We start from the raw sequence: 19,966 nt of genomic DNA on the forward strand, positions 1-19,966 counted from the left end.
CGCTAAAGGTTCAGACACTACTTAGTGACTAAACAACAATGGTGGGAGCCTAACAGAAAGTGGGGGTGGGGGGGGGGGCTGTGGCTAAGGACAAAGCCTCAGGCAGGCCCTGCTTCCAGAACATTCTGCTCAGGCCACTGCCCATCCCAGCGGCCTCTGCTCTTGGCCTCTTGCTGTCCTGGCCCCCACCCTTCCGCCTTCGATGGGCCCCCTGGTCCCAGCCTACGGTTTGCACCCCCTAGATCATCATGGACTCCAGCATCTCGAAGCAGGCCCTGAGTGAGATTGAGACCCGCCACAGCGAGATCATCAAGCTGGAGAACAGCATCCGGGAGCTGCACGACATGTTCATGGACATGGCCATGCTCGTGGAGAGCCAGGTGGGTGCCGGGGCCCCCGCCACCCCGCCCCCAGCAGCACGCAGGGCTGCACTAACCCTCCCCTTTCTGCCCGCCACGCTGCCCCGCCTGGGAGGGACCCAGTCTGCAGGTAACTCCCTGTGTGCGGATGAAACTACCCACCTGAAGGATCCTCTCTGCATGGCTCTGCTTGGCTCTCCAGGACCCCAGGCCCTGCATGGCCCTGCCCACCTTCACTCGGCCTTGTCCTGTCTCATTCACCAGCTTTTTGTCACGTGGGCACATGGAGGGGCATTTTTCTAGGAGCCAGAGGAATAGCAACAAGCAAGACCAATGAGGGCCTGCTTCCTGGAGCAGATGTCTGTTGGACAATAGGGCAGCATCAGTGAACGATGAATGGCATGGTCTCCACCCATGCCAGGTGTTAGAGGGAGGCAACCTGACAGAGCAGTGGTTCTCAACCTTGAAAGTGATCAAGAGCCACACTCAGAGGCCTTGTTCCACATTTCCCTATGCTGGCCCCCACTCCCAGAGATTTGCAGGTAGCGGTTTGCTGTTCAGTTGCTCAGTTGTGTCCAACTCTTTGTGACTACATGGACTGCAGCACACCATGCTCCCCTGTCCTTCACCATCTCCCAGAGTTTGCTCAAATTCACATCCATTGAGTTAGTGATGCCATCCAGCTATCTCATCCTTTGTCACACCCTTCTCCTCCTGCCTTCAATTTTTCCCAGCATCAGGGTCTTCTCCAGTGAGTCAGCTCTTCGCATCAGGTGGCCAGATGCTGAGCTTCAGCTTTAGCATCAGTCCTTCCAATGAATATTCAGGGTTGATTTCCTTTAGAATTGATTTGGGGGTAGGGGTTCATATATTTGTACGTCTTTCAAGTTCAAGAGTGATCCCGATGCTCCTCATCCCTGGGCCATGCTTGGAGTGATAGTCACTGCAGTGACCACTTTGGATGGGGTGGTCAGGGAAGGCCCTCTCTGAGGAGGTGGCATTTGAACTTCAAAGACTTCCCAGGGGAAGAGCAAAGAGCTGGCCCTGGTAGAGGGACCAGAAACACCACAGTCCTGATCAGGACCAGCAAAAGCCTGACTTCCCTGAAAAGCAGAAAGGCATTCTGGGTGGTTAGAGCCCAGGGAGAGTTGGAGATGATGGAGACGGTGAGGGGTGTTGGCAGGCGGTGCTGGGCCCTGGAGTCCTTTCTAGTTGGAGGATCTTAGCGTGGGAGGGACGTGGCCAGTGTCGGGAAGCAGGGAGACCTTAGGAAGCTGCTGCTTGCATTGGGGTGAGAGGTGCTGTGGCCACCAGTGGGAGCCATGGAGGTGGAGAGAGCGGTCAGCTGTCATGGTCGAGTGGCCTCTGAGTGCTACTACCAGGTCCACGAGGGCTGTGGGACTGGGTGGGGAGGCGTCAAAAGCTGTCAGGACTGGACAGAACCATCATGCCTGGGGAGGATGGACTGGGAAGGGCTCACCATGGCTAGACTCCCGCCCACCACCACTCACGCCCCTGCCTTGCTCTGCCTGGCGCTGTCCTCTGTTCGGCCCTGGGGTCAGAGCCCCAGGCGACCATCCTCTGCATGGTCCCCACCCCCTTGGCTGAGGCTGCATGGCCAGTTCCCACCCCTGGGTGGCTGCATTTTGGGGAGCTGCTCGGGGTGCCTGGACCCCCTCCTCCTCACCTCCCCCTTTTCTCTAACCCCAGGCGCTGCTTTCCCAAAATCTTGCCTCGGGCCCCCTCACCACCCAGAGGGGGGCCCTCTGGAGCTGGGGTGCCCCTGGCCCTGCAGGGGGAGATGATTGACAGGATTGAGTACAACGTGGAACATTCGGTGGACTACGTGGAGAGGGCAGTGTCTGACACCAAGAAGGCCGTCAAGTACCAGAGCAAGGCGCGCCGGGTGAGTAGCCCCAGTCCCACCGGAGCCCACATCCTCACATACCCGTAGAACCCCCTGCCCCCAAGCATCACAAGTCCCTCCCCGTTTTGCCTTCCCTCGCTCCTCAGCTCCGACCAGAGCCTCCGCCTGGCTCTCCCAGGCCTTCATTATTGTCGTTGTCTGGTTGCTAAGTCATGTCCAACTCTGTGACCCTGTGGACTTGGAGCTCACCAGGCTCCTCTGTCCATGGGATTTCCCAGGCAAAAATACCTGAGTCCCAGACCTTCAGCGCCCCGTTAGAACCCCACCCAGACATGTTCCAGGCCATCACTTTCTCTCTCATCCAGTCCTCCAGACTCTCCAACTCTCAGCCCTGACCAGAGCCTGCTCCCCAGCAGCCCCCCACCCCTCAAAGCTCTGCCCGGAGGAGGCTCAGCCTCCCTCCCGGCCCCCCGCTTCCGCGCTCTCTGAGGCCTCTCTGTGCCTCCCTGTGCAGAAGAAGATCATGATCGTCATCTGCTGTGTGGTCCTGGGCATTGTGATCGCCTCTACCTTTGGGGGCATCTTCGGATAGAACCCACCCCGCCTGTCACTCCGCTCTGGATGGTCCACCCCCAGGAGACCCCTGGCTGCTGTCCCGCCTCTGGCTCGGAGCTCCCCCCGCCACCCCAGACTGCTCCTTTCTCTGCCACAGGGCCCCCAACTCCCACCCCGCCCTGAGCCGTCGTGTGCATGATCTTTGTGACAGTGTGCGTCTGTACCGAAGAGGCAGAGGGGAGCCAGGCTGGGAGGGAGCCAGCCGGGTGGGGACGGGCCAACAAGGGACAGACTCAGGCCCAGGCCCCTCCCCTTCGAGGAGGGCTGCCCCGGGGTAGTTAGCCATGCTTCTGTCCCCCAACCTTCAGTAATTCCACTCCTTCCTGGGGTCTGCCCTCTCCTGGATCAAGGCTCTCTGGACCCCAAACTTGCCTCCTCTGACCAGCCCTCCTGCCCCATCCTGTGTCCTCTCCAGCTGTCCCCCTGAATGGGCACCCCCCTCTGAGGCCTGGGGGCCAGCTGGCCACATGGTGCTGCTTTTTGGTTTAGGGGAGGGGTGGCCCTAAGAGACAGCCCAGCTCTAAGCCTCTAACAGCCAATCACTGCCAGGGGCCGTGGCCAGGTGGCTTCTGGCCGTGTCAAGACCCGGCTTCCTCCCCTGCCTGGGGGCAGAGTCCCAACACGTCTTCGGCTGCCTCAGCCTCCCTCCTTCCCTAGTTCCTCCAGCCCCTGGAGCAACCCCTTAGGGCTATACCTGACCCCAGGGAACATTCTGGAAGAGGCTGACCAGGGGCCTGGTCTCCTGCCCTTGGAGCTAGGGCAGCAGGGCAGGCCCTAGTCAGGCCTCTGCACTGGTGAGGCCCATGCCCGGGCCATCAGCTCTCCCCGGGTTGGGTCCTCAAGCCATTGTGTGTTGCATGTGTGGGACAGTGGTCCCGGCTCTCCTGTGCTCGAGCAGTCAGTGTCACTTCAGGCCTGCAATCTTGTCCCACCCTTGCTGCCCGCCCCCCATCCCCACCACGTGGGTGTTGGATGTCTCGGATGCAGTATTCAGCCAGGGAGGGGGCACCTCCCTCCTCCGCACCGGCTTGGGACTTCTCAAGTCTGAACCGTGCTCCCCACCCAGAAGCCCTCTTCCTTGTCGACAGGCAAGGAGTGTGCATGCGTGCGCATGCAGCGAGGGACGGGGCCAGGCCTGTGCCCCCACCCGCCCTCCGCTTCGCTCCTGCCCAGTGACTGACCACTGTCCGTGTTGCCTTCTTGAACAGCGACTCCCCGCCCCACCCCCACCCCTTCACCAAAGGTCTTGGTACAACCAGCTGCCCATTTTGTGAAATTTTTATGTAGAATAAACATTTGTATCTGTACCATGCCTCAGGTCCAGATCTCTTAGCGTCACGGCCTTGGGGGTGAACGTGAGTGACACCACAGGGCTCATGAGGCCAAGGATCCCAGCCGCCTCCTTCCGCCTGCAACTTCCAGGTCTTCTCGCCGGCTCCCCCAATGCAGCTTGAACCTCTCAGCTCCAGCCTGATGCCTGTTCTGTACCATGGGCCCAGACTGACCCCCTCTTCACACTTTCCCAGAAATCACAAACCACCACTGCTTCCCCTCATCAGCCCACTAGACAGTCCCCACCCAACCCCACAGCAGAACCTGTCCTTCTGACCACCAGTGACTGGAGAGCAGACAGACCCGCAAGAGAGCCCAGCACCGGCCAGTCAACACCCGAGGCAGCAGCCAGGGTCAAAGGTCAGCCCAGGCCACTGGGCTGGATGATGCCTTCAGACCACAGGGAAACCAGAGACTGGGCAGTGGCCTCAGGCCCCTGGGTACCATGGATACATGTCACCCTGCCTTTGCTTCCCAACTTTGCCTGTTGATGAAAAACAAAATACAGTCTTACCAAAGTTAACATGAACACTCCAAAGTTAAAGGAATCTACCCTCATTCCTTGTAGGTTAGAAGAAAGCTTTCAAAAGTTCTTTAAACCTAACTCACACCTGGGAATAAAGCCCCATCCCCAACAGAGGAACTTCTGAAATTTGTCAGGGAGGGAAAAATGCCAGAGCCAAGGCTCCACAGAAAGTGGTTTATTGCTTTCAGAACAAAGTAAGCTCTTAAAATTTTTTTTTTTTTTTTAGTGAAGAAAATTTTTTAGAACACTGAAGCTTTTTCGAACTTTTTCTAAAACTTTTTCTAAGAAAAACACTTTTTGTCAGCGGCTGAAGTAGGCACTTCAATATAGAGAACTCTGCAGAGGCAAGCGCCTGGGCTGGATTGCACAGCTTCTGCCTGTGTGGTCCCCGGGCGGTCCCAGTGGACGCAGTCACCTGCTCAGAAGCGGGGCTTGCGCTTGCGGCCAGTGTACTGGGTGTCAGGGCGGACCTCCCTGTGCCAAGAAGTAACAGGGGCGGGAAGAACAGAACGGGCTCAGGAAAATGAACTATGAACCCCTGGGACCCTGGAGGCAGGAGAGCCCCAGGCGCTGGGTGGCCAAGCCCCGCCTCCAGCCCACAATCCGCACCCCCAGCACTCACTTGCCCTGCCGCCGGCGGCGTGCCTTCTTCTCCAGGACCCATTCTCGGCTCTTCCTCACCACCCCCCGTCTTGCTATCCTGTACGGGACCCTGTGGGGGAACACAGCTGTCAACAAGGGGACGGGGCAGCCTAGCCGGCACCTGGGTGAAGCCGGGCAGAGAAACGTGGCTAGTCTCCCCCCAGGCAGGTGGCCTCTGCGGTCCCCATTCTGGACGGCGCCTTCCTGGTGACACCTGCTGGGGCCAGAGCAGCTGCTCAGCAGGAGGCGAGGGTCCCCCTCATTCACGGATATCCTCCAGACTGGGAACCATGTGTTAGGCCTACATCCAAGTGCCTGGGGGCAGCAGGGGCCAAGTTACTTTGGGGCCAGGATCAGCTCACAAGAGCCTATCCAAGGAGGGACTCTCTTGGCGGGCCAGAGGTTAAGAATCCTCACTTCCACTGCAGGGGACATGGGTTCGATCCCCACGGTCAGGGAACCAAGATTCCACATGTTGTGCAGTATGGCCAAAAATAAAAGTAATTTTGAAAAAAAGACCCCAGGGCTTCCATGGTGATTCAGTTGTTAAAAATCAGCCTGGCCATGCACACAAGTTCAATCCCTGGTCTAGGAAGATCCCACATGCCATGGTGCCACAACTATGAGCCCGCACTCTCGAACCAATACTACACAACAAGAGGAACTACCACAAGGAGAGGCCTTCGCACCACTACTAGAGAGTAGCCTCCTGCTCGCTGCAACAAGAGAAAGCCCGTGCAGCAAGGAGACCCAGCAGGACTCAGTGCAGCCAAAAATCAAAAAATTTTAAAAACACAGCCTATCCGAGGAGAACCGGAGGCTCTTGGTGCAGAGCAAGCTAGGGCTTCCAGCAACTACAAATGTCTGAGGTAGGAAAACACAGCTGCCCAGCTCACGGCAGCCCCGAAAACAACCCTCAAGAGTTCATCTTGGGCTCTAGTCCTGGCTGAGGAGAACTTTTCTCTTCAGCTCTATGGGAGAGAAGCCCTGAGAAAGGGCAGAGTCTGGGTCCTCAGAGCACATTCCCCACCTGGCAGCCGGAATCAAGCTGTTTTCGGCAATGACACACCACAGAGGCTGCCTGCCTGAGGTACCTGGGTGGGCCCAGCCTGTGGATGTTCCACAGTGGCTATGAACCAGCTCTGCCCGTGAAGAATCCAGGGCCGGGCTGGGGCAGCGAACACTCGCACCTGGCCAAGCGCACAGAGGCCAGGAGCAGCTGATGAAGTGAGGGGGGAAACGAGAACGCCACTGAGGTAAGCTGGTATTAGTATGTCTTCATGCAGAAGGTGGGGCAGAGTCCAGACAGGAAGCGAGACGTGAAAGCGAAGCTCTGGGAAGGGACTCAAGGGAAAGGTTAGGGAGTAGAAGAGTCTCGGTGTCTGGAGTCATGGGTGTTAAGAAGGGGAGGGTCCAAGGGAGAATCTGATTGTCTGCTGAGGATCGAGTCATCCTTGAAGTGTCCTCCAAGTCAGACTGCGTGACACATCCTTCCTGCTGCTACGTCTCATCTGTTCTAACCCAGTAATAAAAGTCAGATAAAAAAAAAAAAACACACAACTCCGATTCCCACTTGGCTAGACCAGTTCATGGAGCTGTGAACACCAGCAAGGAGCGTGCCCTCTCCAGGAAGCAGTGAGGCCTTTGCCCAAAGGATGACACATATTCTAGACTTCAGGGTGTAGCGAGATAGCAGTTCACAGAAAGAAGTTAACAGGCTCACAATGAGGGGGGCAGGAGTCCAATGTACCAGATGCAGAGCAGGAAGCAGCTAAAGACGCAGGACTAAACCCCAGGAGCCCGTAAGGACGGACAAGCTCTGGGGTAGCACAGTGAACGGGGGCAAGATGTGAGCTGCAGGAGGGGTGATGACAAAGAGTCATCAGGAGAGCCGCAGGAGCAGCGAGGACAGCACAAGGTGTAGACTGCAGGAAGAGGTGAGAGGTGTCCACAGCGCAGAGGGAAGGACGGCACCTACGGAGTGTGCAGGTGACGAGCGGCAGGGCGGAGGCCGGGTGGTGAGAGGTGAGGAATACATCAGTCAAGCAAAGTTGATGGGGTGGGGGGAGGAAATTAGAGAGGAGTTTGATAAAGGGTTAAAAAACTTTTTCTTAATTTATCTATTTATTGGATTGGCCAAAATGTTCACTTCTGCAAGATGTTATGGAAAAACCTCAATGAATATTTTGGCCCAAACAATGTTCGTAAGAGGCTCGAACGTGATCAGACCCAAGTGACACCACCAGGAGAAGCGCCATCAGCCCACAACTTCCTCCCCACCCTCCCCAAATTGGAGGATTTCAAGAGGAAGAGTCTGTAGGAAGACAGGGTCCGAGCCAGGCACTGCTCTGAGTCCTGCACAGACATGCCCTGACTCAACACACTGCCTGAGCGGGGGGCACAGTCCCCCTTGCCAGATTTTTAAATGAGATGAGAAACGGCTGCTGAGGTCCCACAACTTACCTAAGTTTATAGTTAGGACATGTCGTCTGTAGACACCGCTGTGAGGACAAGAGGGAGCCTAAGGTGGATGGAGGGAGTTAAACCACTTGAATTTCCCTGTGAAGCAGGAGATGGGATCGCTTGCTGGGAGCAAGTGATGGGCACCTTGGTGCTGGGAGCTAGTGATGGGCACCTTGGAGGAGAAACAGCGAGGAGAGTGCCCCCCAAGTCCCCATGGGGAATGGGCGGAGGAAGCTCAGGGAGATGACCCAAGGGTCAGGGGGCATCAATGCATGGTAGACACGAGGACTGGACTCATGATTTTTCACCATCCCTGGGCCTTCCTAACTCATCCCTTCTTCGCTCATTTTTCCTCTTCAATGTCTTCGAGTCTGAAGACCTTTCACTCTAATCGGAATAAAGAACTAACCTCCTTTACTCTCTTATAATCATTTGCTCCTTCAACAAATACTGAACACCTTTTGCTAACAAGACATTCTTCTGGTATCATGTATACAAGTCCCCACCAAGTTTTCATTGTAGTTGGGGGTAGAAATAATGCCACATAAACAAGTATTTCTGATTCAGAGCTGTGAACAGCGTTAGAGAAAGTAAAAGTAAGGAGAACTCAACTGAAGTTACTGAAGAGGAAAATCGCAAGATACGATGTACATTTTTAAAGAGCAAGAGAGAAGGATCTGACTGGCTGCACAGCCAGGGAACTCAGATGCAAACTCCAAAGCAGGGAGACCAGCGAAACAGCTTTCAGAAACCCGGGCAGTGGGGATGAAGACCACATAGGTGTGAGAAAAAGGAGTGGACTGACTGGATGTGAGATATAAGGGAGACAGGAAGGGTAGACAACAAGAAGGATGGAGGAAGGAAGTTTGGGGGTGAAACCAAGGGCTCTGTTTTGCTCTGAAGACCTGTGGGAAGTCCAGGTCTGGACACTCAGGAGGGGAGGTGGTTTGGAAACCAGAGGTGGCATTGAGACCAGTGCTATACACCTGGATGTTCTCAACCTGGAGCTGGTGTTTCAGGCAGCAGCACGGAGAGAAAAGGAGTCCAGGTGGAGCTGCAGAGTGAACGGAGAAGGACCAGCCAGGGAGGGAAGCAGGAAGCCAAGTGAAGAAAGCGTTAAGGGAGCCATCGGCTGCCTTAGCTCCTACTCACCAAGCAAGTTACAATGAAGATGGAGAAAGAAAAAAGGCTCATGGGTTTGTTAAGACAGGCTGGTGGCGGCAAGAGCAATTTGTGATGAGACAAGCCAGAGCCAGAGGAGAGGACGGAGAAAGGCAGGGGAGCCAGTGTGAGGAGTTCTGCCACAACCAGAAGCCAATAAGCAGGGGTGGATAAACAGAGTGGCAGTCAGGAGCTGTTACAGGGATAAGGGAGGATCTTTTTTAAAGTCAGGATAAACTACGCAGCACTGCTGCGTGCTGAGAGCCATGACTCGAGAGGGTAAACATGAGGATGCAGGGGAACAGGGAGCCGCAGGGGCCACAGGGGGCGGGTCTGGGATCCAGGGGACAGAAGCAGCCTGGTGAGGAGGGGGCCAGCTGCTGGGGGCAGCAAGAGGACAGGCAGAGGGAGGGGGCTGCCCACGGATGTCCAGCAGGGCTCCACTCTCACAGCCAGAGGCAGGGGCACACACCATCCCAGAGGGTTCCCCAGTCTCCTCTCCGCCTTGCTGTCACTGCCACATCAGACCCTGAGAGACTTGGTGGAAGCAGAGACACGGAAGAGTCTTGCCGCCTGAACCTGGGGACGGCAACCATCTGCCCAAGTCAGTGCTGACTGACAGTGTCTCACCTCTCAGCTGTGAACGTGGACTTGGCGGGCTTCTCTTCCTCGGTATCTTCGCTCAGGCCCTGCAGAAACCAAAGTGCTTTCTGGTCACCTGGAGCTCTCTCAAACCCGCCCCCCGCCCCCCCCAGAAGGCCTGGTACCCAGGCCTGTGAGTTCTTCCAGCAGGCCCATGGCCCAGCCCCACAGGAAGGGAACCCAAGAAAGATGGGCCTACAAACTCAAGGGCCCTCACCTCTGGTATAGAGGTCGAAGGTCCAGAAAACAAACACAGGTAGAACCTGAAATGAGAAAACAAAGAGTGAGGGCTGGGCTCAGAAAGCCTTAAGGGACAAGTGAAATCCTCACCCTACCCCGCCACCAACAGATGCAAACACACCTGAGCCCCAGTGACCCATCCCAGCACTGCTCTGATCACTGGTCTGTGAGGGCCACCCCACACCCTGTCTCCTGCTGCACGGGCGGGCCCTGACCCCCAGTACTCACTTCTTGGCTTTGGCGCTGTTGGGGTAGTCCACCACCACACCGCCAGTGAAGCCGGCCCTGGTGGCCTGGGTGGTGATCAGCTCCAACTGGGGAGAGAACGGCAGGGAGTCAGGCAGGGCAGTGGGCTAACAGCGGCTTCCTGCCCATCCTCTGGGCCCTCATCTGGTCCCAGGACAGACCTCACCTGGGAGAACTGAAGGTCTTCTTTATTGACTATTTCCAACTCCAAGTTCCCGAAAACCACGCAGGAAAAGTGCAGGCTGGAGCTAGCTACGGCAAACACCTCCCCCGGGGATCACAGAACCACCGACTCCCCCCATCATTCTTTCCAGCCCAGGGACCCACCTCCCCACGTGAATCTTGGAAAATGAATGGCCACCAACTGAGAGCCAGACTCATTCATATTACTGGTCAGGGACAGCCCTATACTTGTCCATCGGAGTTGGTACCTCCGATCCCCTCTCTGCTCATGCATTACCCTCCACAGCAGACAACTGTTAACATCCTCTCCCCCACCCCCCTTTATTTCTTCAGTTATGGAAATCAGTAATACCAAAGGGTTTGTCTGTCAAGAGAAGACAAACACCCTATCCCTCACCTGCCTCAGGTACCCCTTCCTCCTTAGGACTTAGGCCATAAAATGCACCAGCCAGGAGGACCACTCTCAGCTCCTCCCTTCCCACCAAGCAGCCTAAGGTGGCTTGTCCTGTCACTCCCCGATAGGAGGACAGGAGAGTGAGAAGCAGAACAGTTTACCTGTTCTGGGCTCCCCCACCTCCATGCACCCCACTAGCCAAGGGGCTTACCTGCTCTGAGTTCTCGGGGTACAACTGGAGGACAGCTCGGCCTCCACGAACCTGCAACAGAAACGTGGCTGTCTCTCAAATAACCCACGGGGCCCAGACCCAGACGCTTCCCCTTTTCTTCTTCATGAAATATTTGTTGAGTTCCCACTGTGTGCAGGGTATACCATTATTGGGGGTGGGAAAGTGCCATGAACAAGAGACAGTGACCAATGTCTGCAGCTGACATTTTAGTGGGCAAGGCAGCTAATTTACAGCAAATTAAGTGTCAAAAAGAAAAATAACTTAGAACAAGGGATAATAAGTGACAGAAACTATCCAGTTTACTTTTGGTTTTCAAGGAAGGCCTCTCTCTAAGGGGTGCTGGAGTAGAGACCTGACTGTAGTATGGAGTTGGCTATTGAAATACCTGAAGGGAGAGCATTTCAGCAGAGGGAAAAGCAAACACCAAGGTCCTCAGAACTTCAGGATTAACCCCAGAGTCTGAGCAGAGGAAAAACTACATAATGCACAAGACTAGTAAGCTATCTGCCAGAACCCACTCTAAAAAAGTCAGGGGCGAGGGGAGGTAACTTAAGGGCACCAAGAAACACCTGGATCTGGAACCTCCCCAGTGGTCTAGTGACTAAGACTCTGTGCTCCCAATGCAGGGGGCGCAGATTCCATCCCTGGTCAGGAAACTATTAATAGATCCCACATGCTGCAACTAAGATCGAAGATCCTGGGTGCTGCAACTGAGACCCAGCACAGCCAAATTTTTGATAAAAGAAAAACACTTGGATCCAAAAAAAAAAACAAAACAGATTTTTAGGACTTAGAATCTCACTCTCATCTAGTCCTAGTGAACAATGGAAATCAATGCCATCATTTCTAAAGATAAGATAAAGCTAATAAAGGCTGTCTCACTAGTAAATAACCACCCTGCTCTCCTCTCTGAGCACTGGTGGTAGGGGACGGAAGGTGGGAGATGGGAGGATGTGAGCTCTGCAAGGTGTGGCCTCGATATGCCATCCCTGTCCTCGATCTGGGGAGTCCAGGCCCCCAAGCCAATGTGGGATTAAAATTCAGCAGCATAGACACAGCAGTTGTGATCAGTCTCAGATTCTGTCATCAGTGTCTCTGCATTTCACCGGTGTGTCGGCACCCCACCCCCTTCTTCTTTTAAGGCTGCCCACTTGGACAGAAGTAGCCGCAATAAGGTCCCGCCATCCTCAGTGCCTCCGCCTCATCACACCACCTGCAGGACGGCGGAGGGCCGGGCAGGAGACCTCGTGACTCACCAGAACAGAGTAGAGGGACGAGAAGAAGCAGTACAGGCGCTTAGCAGGAACGTCAGACTTCTTGTTAGCATTACAGAGCCACTGCACTGCAGAAATGCTGCAAAAGCAAGAGACCGCGTCGGGAAAGGGAGCGACACGCACGGCCCACCCCTGCCTCTTCGCGGCCAATGCCACACTCCTCCATCTCTACATGAAACCCTCCTGGCTCACAACTCTGTTGGCACGTGCAGGTTCACCTCGGGTTGCTATCTCACAACACTGGACCAAACAGGGTCTCCAGAAGGTGAGCGTGAAAGGTTTCCTTGCACCAGTCCAAAGAAACACATCCTCAACCTTGTTTCACACGCATCTCAAGTTTGGCTCAGATCACTCGGCAGGTCAAGGCTCTCCCTGCCACCTATCCCTTCATACCCGTCCTCCATTCAACAGAAATATGCTTCCGGCTTCCACAGAGCCATTCACTCTCCTCCTAAATCATTTCCTTCAACTGTACCTGCTAGGGGTCTCCACAATCCCCATATTTAAAACCTCAAGCAGGGACTTCCCTGGAGGTCCAGTGGTTAAGAATCTGCCTGCCAGTGCAAGGGAACTGGGTTCAATCCCTGTTCCAGGAACTAAGATTCCATACGCCACGTGGCAACTAAGCCTGTGAGTCATAGGTAAATATCCTGCATGCTGCAACTAAGACCCAACACAGCAATAAATATTTATTTTTGTTGTTTTTTTTTTTGCAAATAAATATTTTAAAAAGTAAAACCTCAAGCAACTAATATGCCCTCTTTTCCAGTATTCCCCTCCTCACTGCTGAGCACACACATAAAAAGAACCCCAAGCCCAGTTGGTGTGCCCAACTGCCTCTCCCAGCTTTTACTTCCTTCACCACTCTCCTGGGTCAGCATTTGTTATCACTTCGATTGCTTCAACAACCTAACTTCTCTTGCATCTTCTCTCTTAATATTCCTGCAACACAGACCAAGTCTCATCACTCACCAGCGCCCCATCAACAACTACTGAATAAAAACCCAACTTCTTAGGGTGGAGTAAAAAGCTTTCTAGGAACCAAACCCACACGATCTCAGTTTCCAGGGAATTTCTCATTCATCACTACATCAATGAGATGCCTTTTTCCCACCCACCTCTATGTCTGTGCTTACACTGCTCCTTTACTCTGAAACCGTCTCCTTTGGCTCTCCAAATCCCTTCCAGCTTTCAAGGCCCAGCCCCAGCTCCTCCTGCTCAAAGTTTTCCTGTGCTCTTATTTCTCTTCATAACTGTGGTGGGTCCCCTGACTCCCTAGTGCACACCTCACCCTGAGGCTCATGTTTAGTAACTTGGTTCACATCTTTTATTTTTTGGCCACACCGCACATCATGTGGGATCTTAGTTCCCCGACCATGGAGCAAACCTACAACCCCTGCAGTGGAAATGCACAGTCTAAACCACCGGACTACCAGGGAAATCCCCCAGGGTCCACATCTTATAGCACCAAAAAAACCATGGAGAGTCTTAACAGTGACTTTTATTTCCATGAACTCTAAAGCACATCGGACAATTTCTTACATGTAACAAATGAGACAAAAATGCTGGGCAAACCACCTTCTCCTTTTTAAAAACAAACTAAAAACGACTGCTTACTACCGAAACACACAAGACCATATTGCTGGTCTTTGACTCTCTGCAGCTTAGAACATCTCACCTGATCATTACTAAAACACAGCTGCTATCTTTAAAACGTTTTTTTCTCCTTCAATCTTGTTTCCACATATATGTTCATCACTTACCCTAAAAAAACACTTAAATGCAGATTTGTACTCCTCATCCAGATTCTTACTGTGTATCCCTACAGCTCAATCTATTATCATAGGAGGCCTTTGCCCTCCCAGATAATGATTCAACTTTGACATCCTCTCCCAACCCTTACTTCCACCCCAGCAATAAAACACCAAACCTAATACTCAACAGAGCTTACCACAGAAGACCAAAAACTTCGTATTTCTAACAGTAATTAGAACAAGGCCCCTAAATACCTCTTTTTTGTATGCAAAACTACTCTTATGGTTAATTTGTCCTGCCAGCTTCAGGCACCAGGGTATACAAATTTCGCTGTTTTTTGTGTGTGGCAGGGTGGGGGCTGTTGAGCCTCTGGGTGCTATCTTGTGGGTCCCAGCAGCCATCTTGTGGGTCCAATGTTCTAAAATATGTTATCGAAGTACTATGTACACATTCAAAGCCTGACCCTGACTCCTCAGAGAAGACTCCTAAGCCACTGAAAAAATTGGAGCCGTGAGGGCCACTCTCCACTATAAAACTCCTTGAAAAGAAGTCAACAAAATGGCTGCTGGGGCCCACAAGATGGCTGCTGAGACCAACAAGATGGCTCCCAGAGGTTTAGAAGCCCCCACCTTGTCACACATACAAAGCAGAGAAAAGTAGACACCATGGTACCCAAACCTGGCAGGACAAGTTAAGCATAGGAGTAGTTTTGTAACACAAAAAAGACGTATTTGGGGGGCCTTGCTCCGATCTAACAGACCTAAAAATCCTGGGGAATGTGTATATTTATGTATTCTGTACAACTCTGCTTTGGGAAGCACTGACCTGAAGGACTAAAAGCAGGAAATGGAGGCCCTTACCTGATACAAGCATCAAAGGTGCCTGGTTTGAAGGGTATGCCCTGACCCATGTCCCCCAGAATCACATCTCCCTGCGTGTCTCGGTCCAAAGCCTCATCTACATTGGAAAAGAGTGGGTGAGGAATCAGGACAATCTGCATCACCACTCCAAACTCATGGAGGGGCGTCCACCCCAGTGCTGAACAGGGCATACTTACCCAGCATGGCAGGGCTGATGTCAATGCCCACCCAGTAGTGCCCCTCGTCTGAGAGGTAATCACCACTCAGCCCAGTGCCGCAGCTGGAAGACAATCAAAGAGACTCAACAGTGTGAGGAGCAGAGACATCCCCTCACCTAGACTGTCTGAACTGGGCCCCAGGAACTCACCCAATATCCAACACATAACAGGGCTTATCCTCAGGCACACAAAGGAGCTCCACCGCCCGCTCAGCCATCTTGGTTTGGACATCAATCATCCTCGAGCTAAAAAGCCAGAAACACAAGAAAGTGGTAAAGGGGTTCTGGGCTAAAACCTCACCCAGACCAAGAAAAGTCAAAGGAAACAATCATCCTGAGGTACTCTTTTCCAGCCAAGAAACTGGACTATGACTATTTAAAAGTGACCACCAAAGACCATGTAATACATGTTACTCTGCTGTGACACAGATTAAACTGTACCAGCTGCAGAGCTACTATGAAGGGAACAAATCATTTACCTCATAACCCATCATTGGGTATTTTCAACTCTACCAAACTCTGACATTCTCTCACTTACAAACATGTTTTCTAGAAGAATTAACCGCTGTAGCTACTCTCATGTAGAATGGTCAACAATGCACAATAAAAATTGTAACAGTGCTCTCCATGAGAAATATAACACAAGCCACTCGGGACATTCTTGAGGACCCATTTAAAAAGAAACTAAATACATAAAGTTAACTGTAGTAATCCTTAACCTAACCCAATATACTCAATATTATACTTTATTTAACCCAGTATGCTCAAAACATCATTTTTGCTGACCCTAGTACTCTAATCAGAACAAAAAAGACAAAACAGACTATTAGTATCCGCAGAACTTTTTTTACAGAATACTGTTTAGGGAAAGAATAGGTTTGGAAGTACTTGCCCTGGCTCTCACCTGTTAACTAGCTTCATTAATTACACATACAACTACCCTCTCTTAAATTCAGATACTCTACCAACAGCAGTCCCGAGACTTACTGAGATACTGTAAACTGGGACATACAGTAAACATTCTACGGATATTATTTCTCGTCGCCCCCCCCCCCCAAACAGCACTGATGGTTTACACACAACCACTGCGTCCTATCTAATTCTTCGCATGTTTAAGATAAGCTGTCACCTTAAATCAAGGAGGTATAATCACTCCCATTCTGATACTAAGATTACCGAGACCCAGAGATCTGGAGCTTTACTCAAGAGTTCACTTTGACGGTGTCAACAATGGATTAACTCAAGTCTCTTCCTTCCGCCACCCCCAAATTCTGCGTGCGTTCCAAGCAACCTCCGCGTTCAGGGCAACTTGCCGGTTCCCGATCCCCGACACCCTGCAACAAACATCCAGGCTTCCCTTACTTGCGCACGTATTTCCGGGCTTCATTCTTGTCGTAATACTGCAAGAACGAGAACAAAAATGGGGGAAGTGTGGTAAGATATCAAGACGCGGACGCCCTAATAGAAAACAGAAAGGGGTGGTCACGGCCCTCACCACCTCCGGAGGCCCGCGGAGCTCAGGTCTCCGACCGCGAAAAGCCATCACCACGCCTCAGCAGCAGAACTCGTGCGAGTGACTCCGGAGCCCGGTTTTTATGTCATCAGCCGGGCGCCCGCCCCGTAATACGCATGCTCCACCCCCTCTCCCCGCCTTCTCTTTTACTCGATTGGCTACAGGGCCGACCGGCTGCGAAAAACGCACGTCTCCCATTGGCCAGTTCATCTTGCACCGCCCGCCAGATTCACTCAAGATGGCAGCCCGGCGCGACCTAAGGTGGTCGCGACTGTTACTGTGGAGATTGTGGCAGCCCCGGGGGGTTCCACAAAACCCGAGATCGGGCCTGGGCCCAGAAGTGAGGACTTACACCCGGAGCGACGGCCCGTACTCGCGCACGGCGCTCTATGATCTGCTCGGCGTTTCTCCCACGGCCACGCAGGCGCAAATCAAGGCGGCTTACTACCGGCAGAGCTTCCTCTACCATCCGGACCGCAATTCGGGGAGCGCTGAGGCTGCCGAGCGCTTCACGCGCATCTCCCAGGCTTACGTGGTGCTGGGCAGTACCACCTTGCGTCGCAAGTATGACCGCGGCCTGCTGAGCGACGAGGACCTGCGCGGTCCGGGCGTCCGGCCTTCCAAGACGCCCGCTGCCGACCCCGAGAAGCCCCGTACCCCTCCGCCCGGCCCTCGGGCCCACGGCCGCGGTCCGGCCTCGCCGGGAGCCAAGCGCACCATGTTCGACTTTGACGCCTTCTACCAGGCGCACTACGGTGAGCAGCTGGAGCGCGAACGGCGCCTGAGGGCGCGCCGGGAGGCCTTCCGCAAGATGCAGGAGGACCGGGCCAAGAAGGGCTTACGCTGGGACGAGACCCGAGACTTGGCTTTCGTTCTCGTTCTGCTCACCGTTTTCCTCATCGTGAGCTCTCGTATTTAATCACAGAGTGGAGGGCAGGGGAGCAGCCCCCAGCCAACACCCTCCCGCCCCCCTCCCCCAGGAAAATGGCCTTGCGTGTCATCTTGAACCCCTTGCCTCCCATTGTCTACCTCTGCTGGGGCCCGAAGGAACTGCTCTTCCCCTTCTGTTCCACACGTGGCCAGCTTAGGCATTGACCTGCGCATCCCTAGCCCCACCCCGCTCCAGAAAAGGAGGTTTTTTTGATGCTCAGGAAAACAGGTCCCTCATGAAGAGTCCTGAAAGCCCTAGAGTGAGGGGTTTTCTGGAGGCCCTGGGGTGCCTGCTTCCAGATGTTAACTTCCGGAACACTTGCTCTGGGTTTCTTGTAAAGCTCCAGGCGAGACTCGTCTGCCCCTGCCCCATGTGTGTAGCGTGGGGCTCCTGTGTAACCTTGAAACGTGCAATGTGACCAGTTGTGACTGCCAAAACAAACAAATCTGGGGTCTTAGGAAACTTGCCTTTTTGTGAGTTCCCCAAGCCACAGGTGAGACCCGATGTAGGGTAAAGATGTGATCCGTGGGAACTTGGCCATTCTTGGGTAGTCAGATCCTACTCCGCCTTCTGTTGGTGGCCTCTGGGAGAGGGAAAGAAAGCCAGGTCGTGAGCCTTCCTGTGCCCGTACTTATCGAATATATATGATCTTGTAGAAATTCATCTGTGGGCATGATGGCAGGGGAGCAAATTGTTTGCTCTTTTGAGATCTGTCATACTTGATTATCCATGTTCTAGTAGGCTCAGTGATTAAAATATTGATGTCGGTAGAGCCAGATTTATCCTTGGGACAGTGTGCCTGGCGTCTGGTCATCCCTTGACCAGCCAGCCTCATTGCTAACTGTGCAGCTCCTCCCTAGAAAGAGAGCAACAAAAGCAGAGGTAAGAGTCGCCTGAGAGTGGCCCAGCCTCCCATTCTGCTGGTAATGCTTATCGCAGGCCCCACAAGCCAAGTCCTTGAAACGTGGCTACTTGAGGCTGAGGGAACTGGGGGAGTTTGAGTAAACAAGATTATTGAGGGAGAGGAGGGACATGTAGAAATGCACTTCCTTATTCAGAGCTGACTGACTGAGGCCTTTTTTTCTTTTTGGCTGCACAGCTCAGGCATGCGGGATCTTAGTTCCCCAACCAGGGATCGAACCTATGCCCCCATCTCAGCCACTGGATCCCCAGAGAAGTCCCTCCCCCCACCTTTTTTTCCCCTCCTCTGTTCCTAGCTGGTGCTAAACAAATGGGTGATCACTTGCTAGAGCTGTTGTAATCCTGCCCTCTTAACCCTGAATCTCTGCACACAGGGTGTGGATTAGCTGTGAAATGGTAGGAACTCAAGTGTGTATGCACTGTTGAGTGGAAAGCTATGGGATAGGAAAATCTGTGCAGGAGACCTACTACAAGAGTCAGAACCTAAGTCTAGCTTCTAAACAAGGCCAGAGGTGCTTTGCTATATATTAACACTAATTCCTGCACTCAGTCTTTTGTTCGCAATTCTTGTATAAGTTGGGGATAAACCCATAGCTGGTTCAACTTGGTCTTTTCTCTAGCTTTGGAGTTTGGGGACAAGTTCTTTGGCATGGCTTTGCAGTGACCCATGTAATTCAGTGGTAAGGCTTTATGCTCTTTCTGGTTCAGACCTGCTGGGCTCAGCAAGCCTTGGTTTGAAGGGAGGGGCATGTGTACTTTTTAAAAGAACATTTAATGTTATTATGTTTCATATTTGGAAAACAAGGTAGGGAAAGTCTGTTCTTCTCAAAGCACAAACAACAGGAAGTGAAGCTTAGTGAAAGGTACAGAGACTGGCAATTCTCAACCAGAGTTGGGACAGAACAGTCTGTGAGGCAAGATTTCATCCAAATTTTGATCAAATGGGGTTGGGGTTCTTTGGGGTTTTGTTGTAAAAGCATTAATGGTCTGTGATGTCCAAGGCCTTTCTCATTGACTCTGACATATACCTCTCAAGTTTGTTTTCTGTGGGTGAAGATCACAGACGAAAATATTCCCTAGGGGCCCCAGAACATGTAGATGGATAGAAAATTCCAGAAGGTTTGGGGTGATGGGTCCAGACTCTGTGAAACCTCTGGAACATTCCATGCAACTCCAAACAGGGCAGTCAATAAAATTTATTAACCATCCAACTCTGAGCCTCTTCTTAGGCCTAGAACTAGCCCCCCCCCCCCCCCCCATTCTCTCTAGTGCCAGCTTGCCTGTTGGGGTTTTTTAGGCCAGAGCTGAACTCAGACACCACTCCCTACTATCCCTGAAACGGTCTGGGCTCATCATGGGCGAGGAGGTGTGTGGGAGGGTTTCTGAAGGACCCTCCCGGTGCTTGTTCCTTTACACCATTTCTCTTCCCCCGCCCCCACCCTGCGTCTGTCCATTCTCAGCTTCTTATCTGCCCTCGGGAGGAGAGGCTGAACCAGGCCGTGGACATTAGCCCCTGTCTTTCAGGGGCTGCTCCTGTGTTCCTGAGACATGGTCAACTTTAGTCCCTTTTCTCCTTTTGGTCACAAACTAAAA

The 19,966-nt window shown here is 53.0% G+C and overlaps 3 protein-coding genes and 1 non-coding gene across 6 annotated transcripts in view; 2 read left to right on the forward strand and 2 right to left on the reverse strand.

Moving 5' to 3' along the window:
• The window catches only part of STX1A (syntaxin 1A), a 17,841-nt gene extending 13,693 nt beyond the window's left edge, over positions 1 to 4,148 (forward strand). For both annotated transcript variants that reach the window (XM_070460224.1, XM_070460225.1), the window contains exons 8-10: positions 243 to 380; positions 2,155 to 2,265; positions 2,741 to 4,148. In XM_070460224.1, coding sequence (XP_070316325.1) covers positions 243 to 380; positions 2,155 to 2,265; positions 2,741 to 2,818 — 327 coding nt within the window. In that variant the 3' untranslated portion in view covers positions 2,819 to 4,148. The remainder of the gene's footprint in view (positions 1 to 242; positions 381 to 2,154; positions 2,266 to 2,740) is intronic.
• Positions 4,149 to 4,859: 711 nt separating this feature from the next.
• Positions 4,860 to 16,610, reverse strand: BUD23 (BUD23 rRNA methyltransferase and ribosome maturation factor). 2 transcript variants are annotated; one of them, XM_020896847.2, is made up of 12 exons: positions 16,504 to 16,610; positions 16,371 to 16,408; positions 15,159 to 15,254; positions 14,989 to 15,071; positions 14,792 to 14,888; positions 12,159 to 12,255; positions 10,882 to 10,932; positions 10,076 to 10,161; positions 9,825 to 9,870; positions 9,596 to 9,654; positions 5,322 to 5,411; positions 4,860 to 5,173 (listed from the first exon to the last, which is right to left on the reverse strand). In XM_020896847.2, the coding sequence occupies exons 1-12, from the start codon at positions 16,549 to 16,551 to the stop codon at positions 5,119 to 5,121; spliced, it is 846 nt and encodes a 281-aa protein (XP_020752506.2). In that variant the 5' UTR covers positions 16,552 to 16,610; the 3' UTR covers positions 4,860 to 5,118. The 2 variants fall into 2 exon arrangements, with proteins under 2 accessions (XP_020752506.2, XP_020752507.2); XM_020896848.2 differs by lacking the exons at positions 16,371 to 16,408; positions 16,504 to 16,610 and adding an exon at positions 16,185 to 16,335.
• On the reverse strand, positions 6,200 to 6,328 carry LOC139032892 (small Cajal body-specific RNA 20). The gene has a single exon (XR_011485534.1). It is a non-coding gene; the product is annotated as a small Cajal body-specific RNA 20 (non-coding RNA).
• Positions 16,611 to 16,737: 127 nt separating the features above from the next.
• On the forward strand, positions 16,738 to 19,584 carry DNAJC30 (DnaJ heat shock protein family (Hsp40) member C30). Its single transcript, XM_020896846.2, has one exon. The coding sequence runs from the start codon at positions 16,760 to 16,762 to the stop codon at positions 17,438 to 17,440; it is 681 nt and encodes a 226-aa protein (XP_020752505.1). The 5' UTR covers positions 16,738 to 16,759; the 3' UTR covers positions 17,441 to 19,584.
• Positions 19,585 to 19,966: the final 382 nt, after the last annotated feature.

Source organism: Odocoileus virginianus, chromosome 33, assembly GCF_023699985.2.
Source record: "Odocoileus virginianus isolate 20LAN1187 ecotype Illinois chromosome 33, Ovbor_1.2, whole genome shotgun sequence".
In the NCBI taxonomy this organism is placed as follows: domain Eukaryota; kingdom Metazoa; phylum Chordata; class Mammalia; order Artiodactyla; family Cervidae; genus Odocoileus; species Odocoileus virginianus.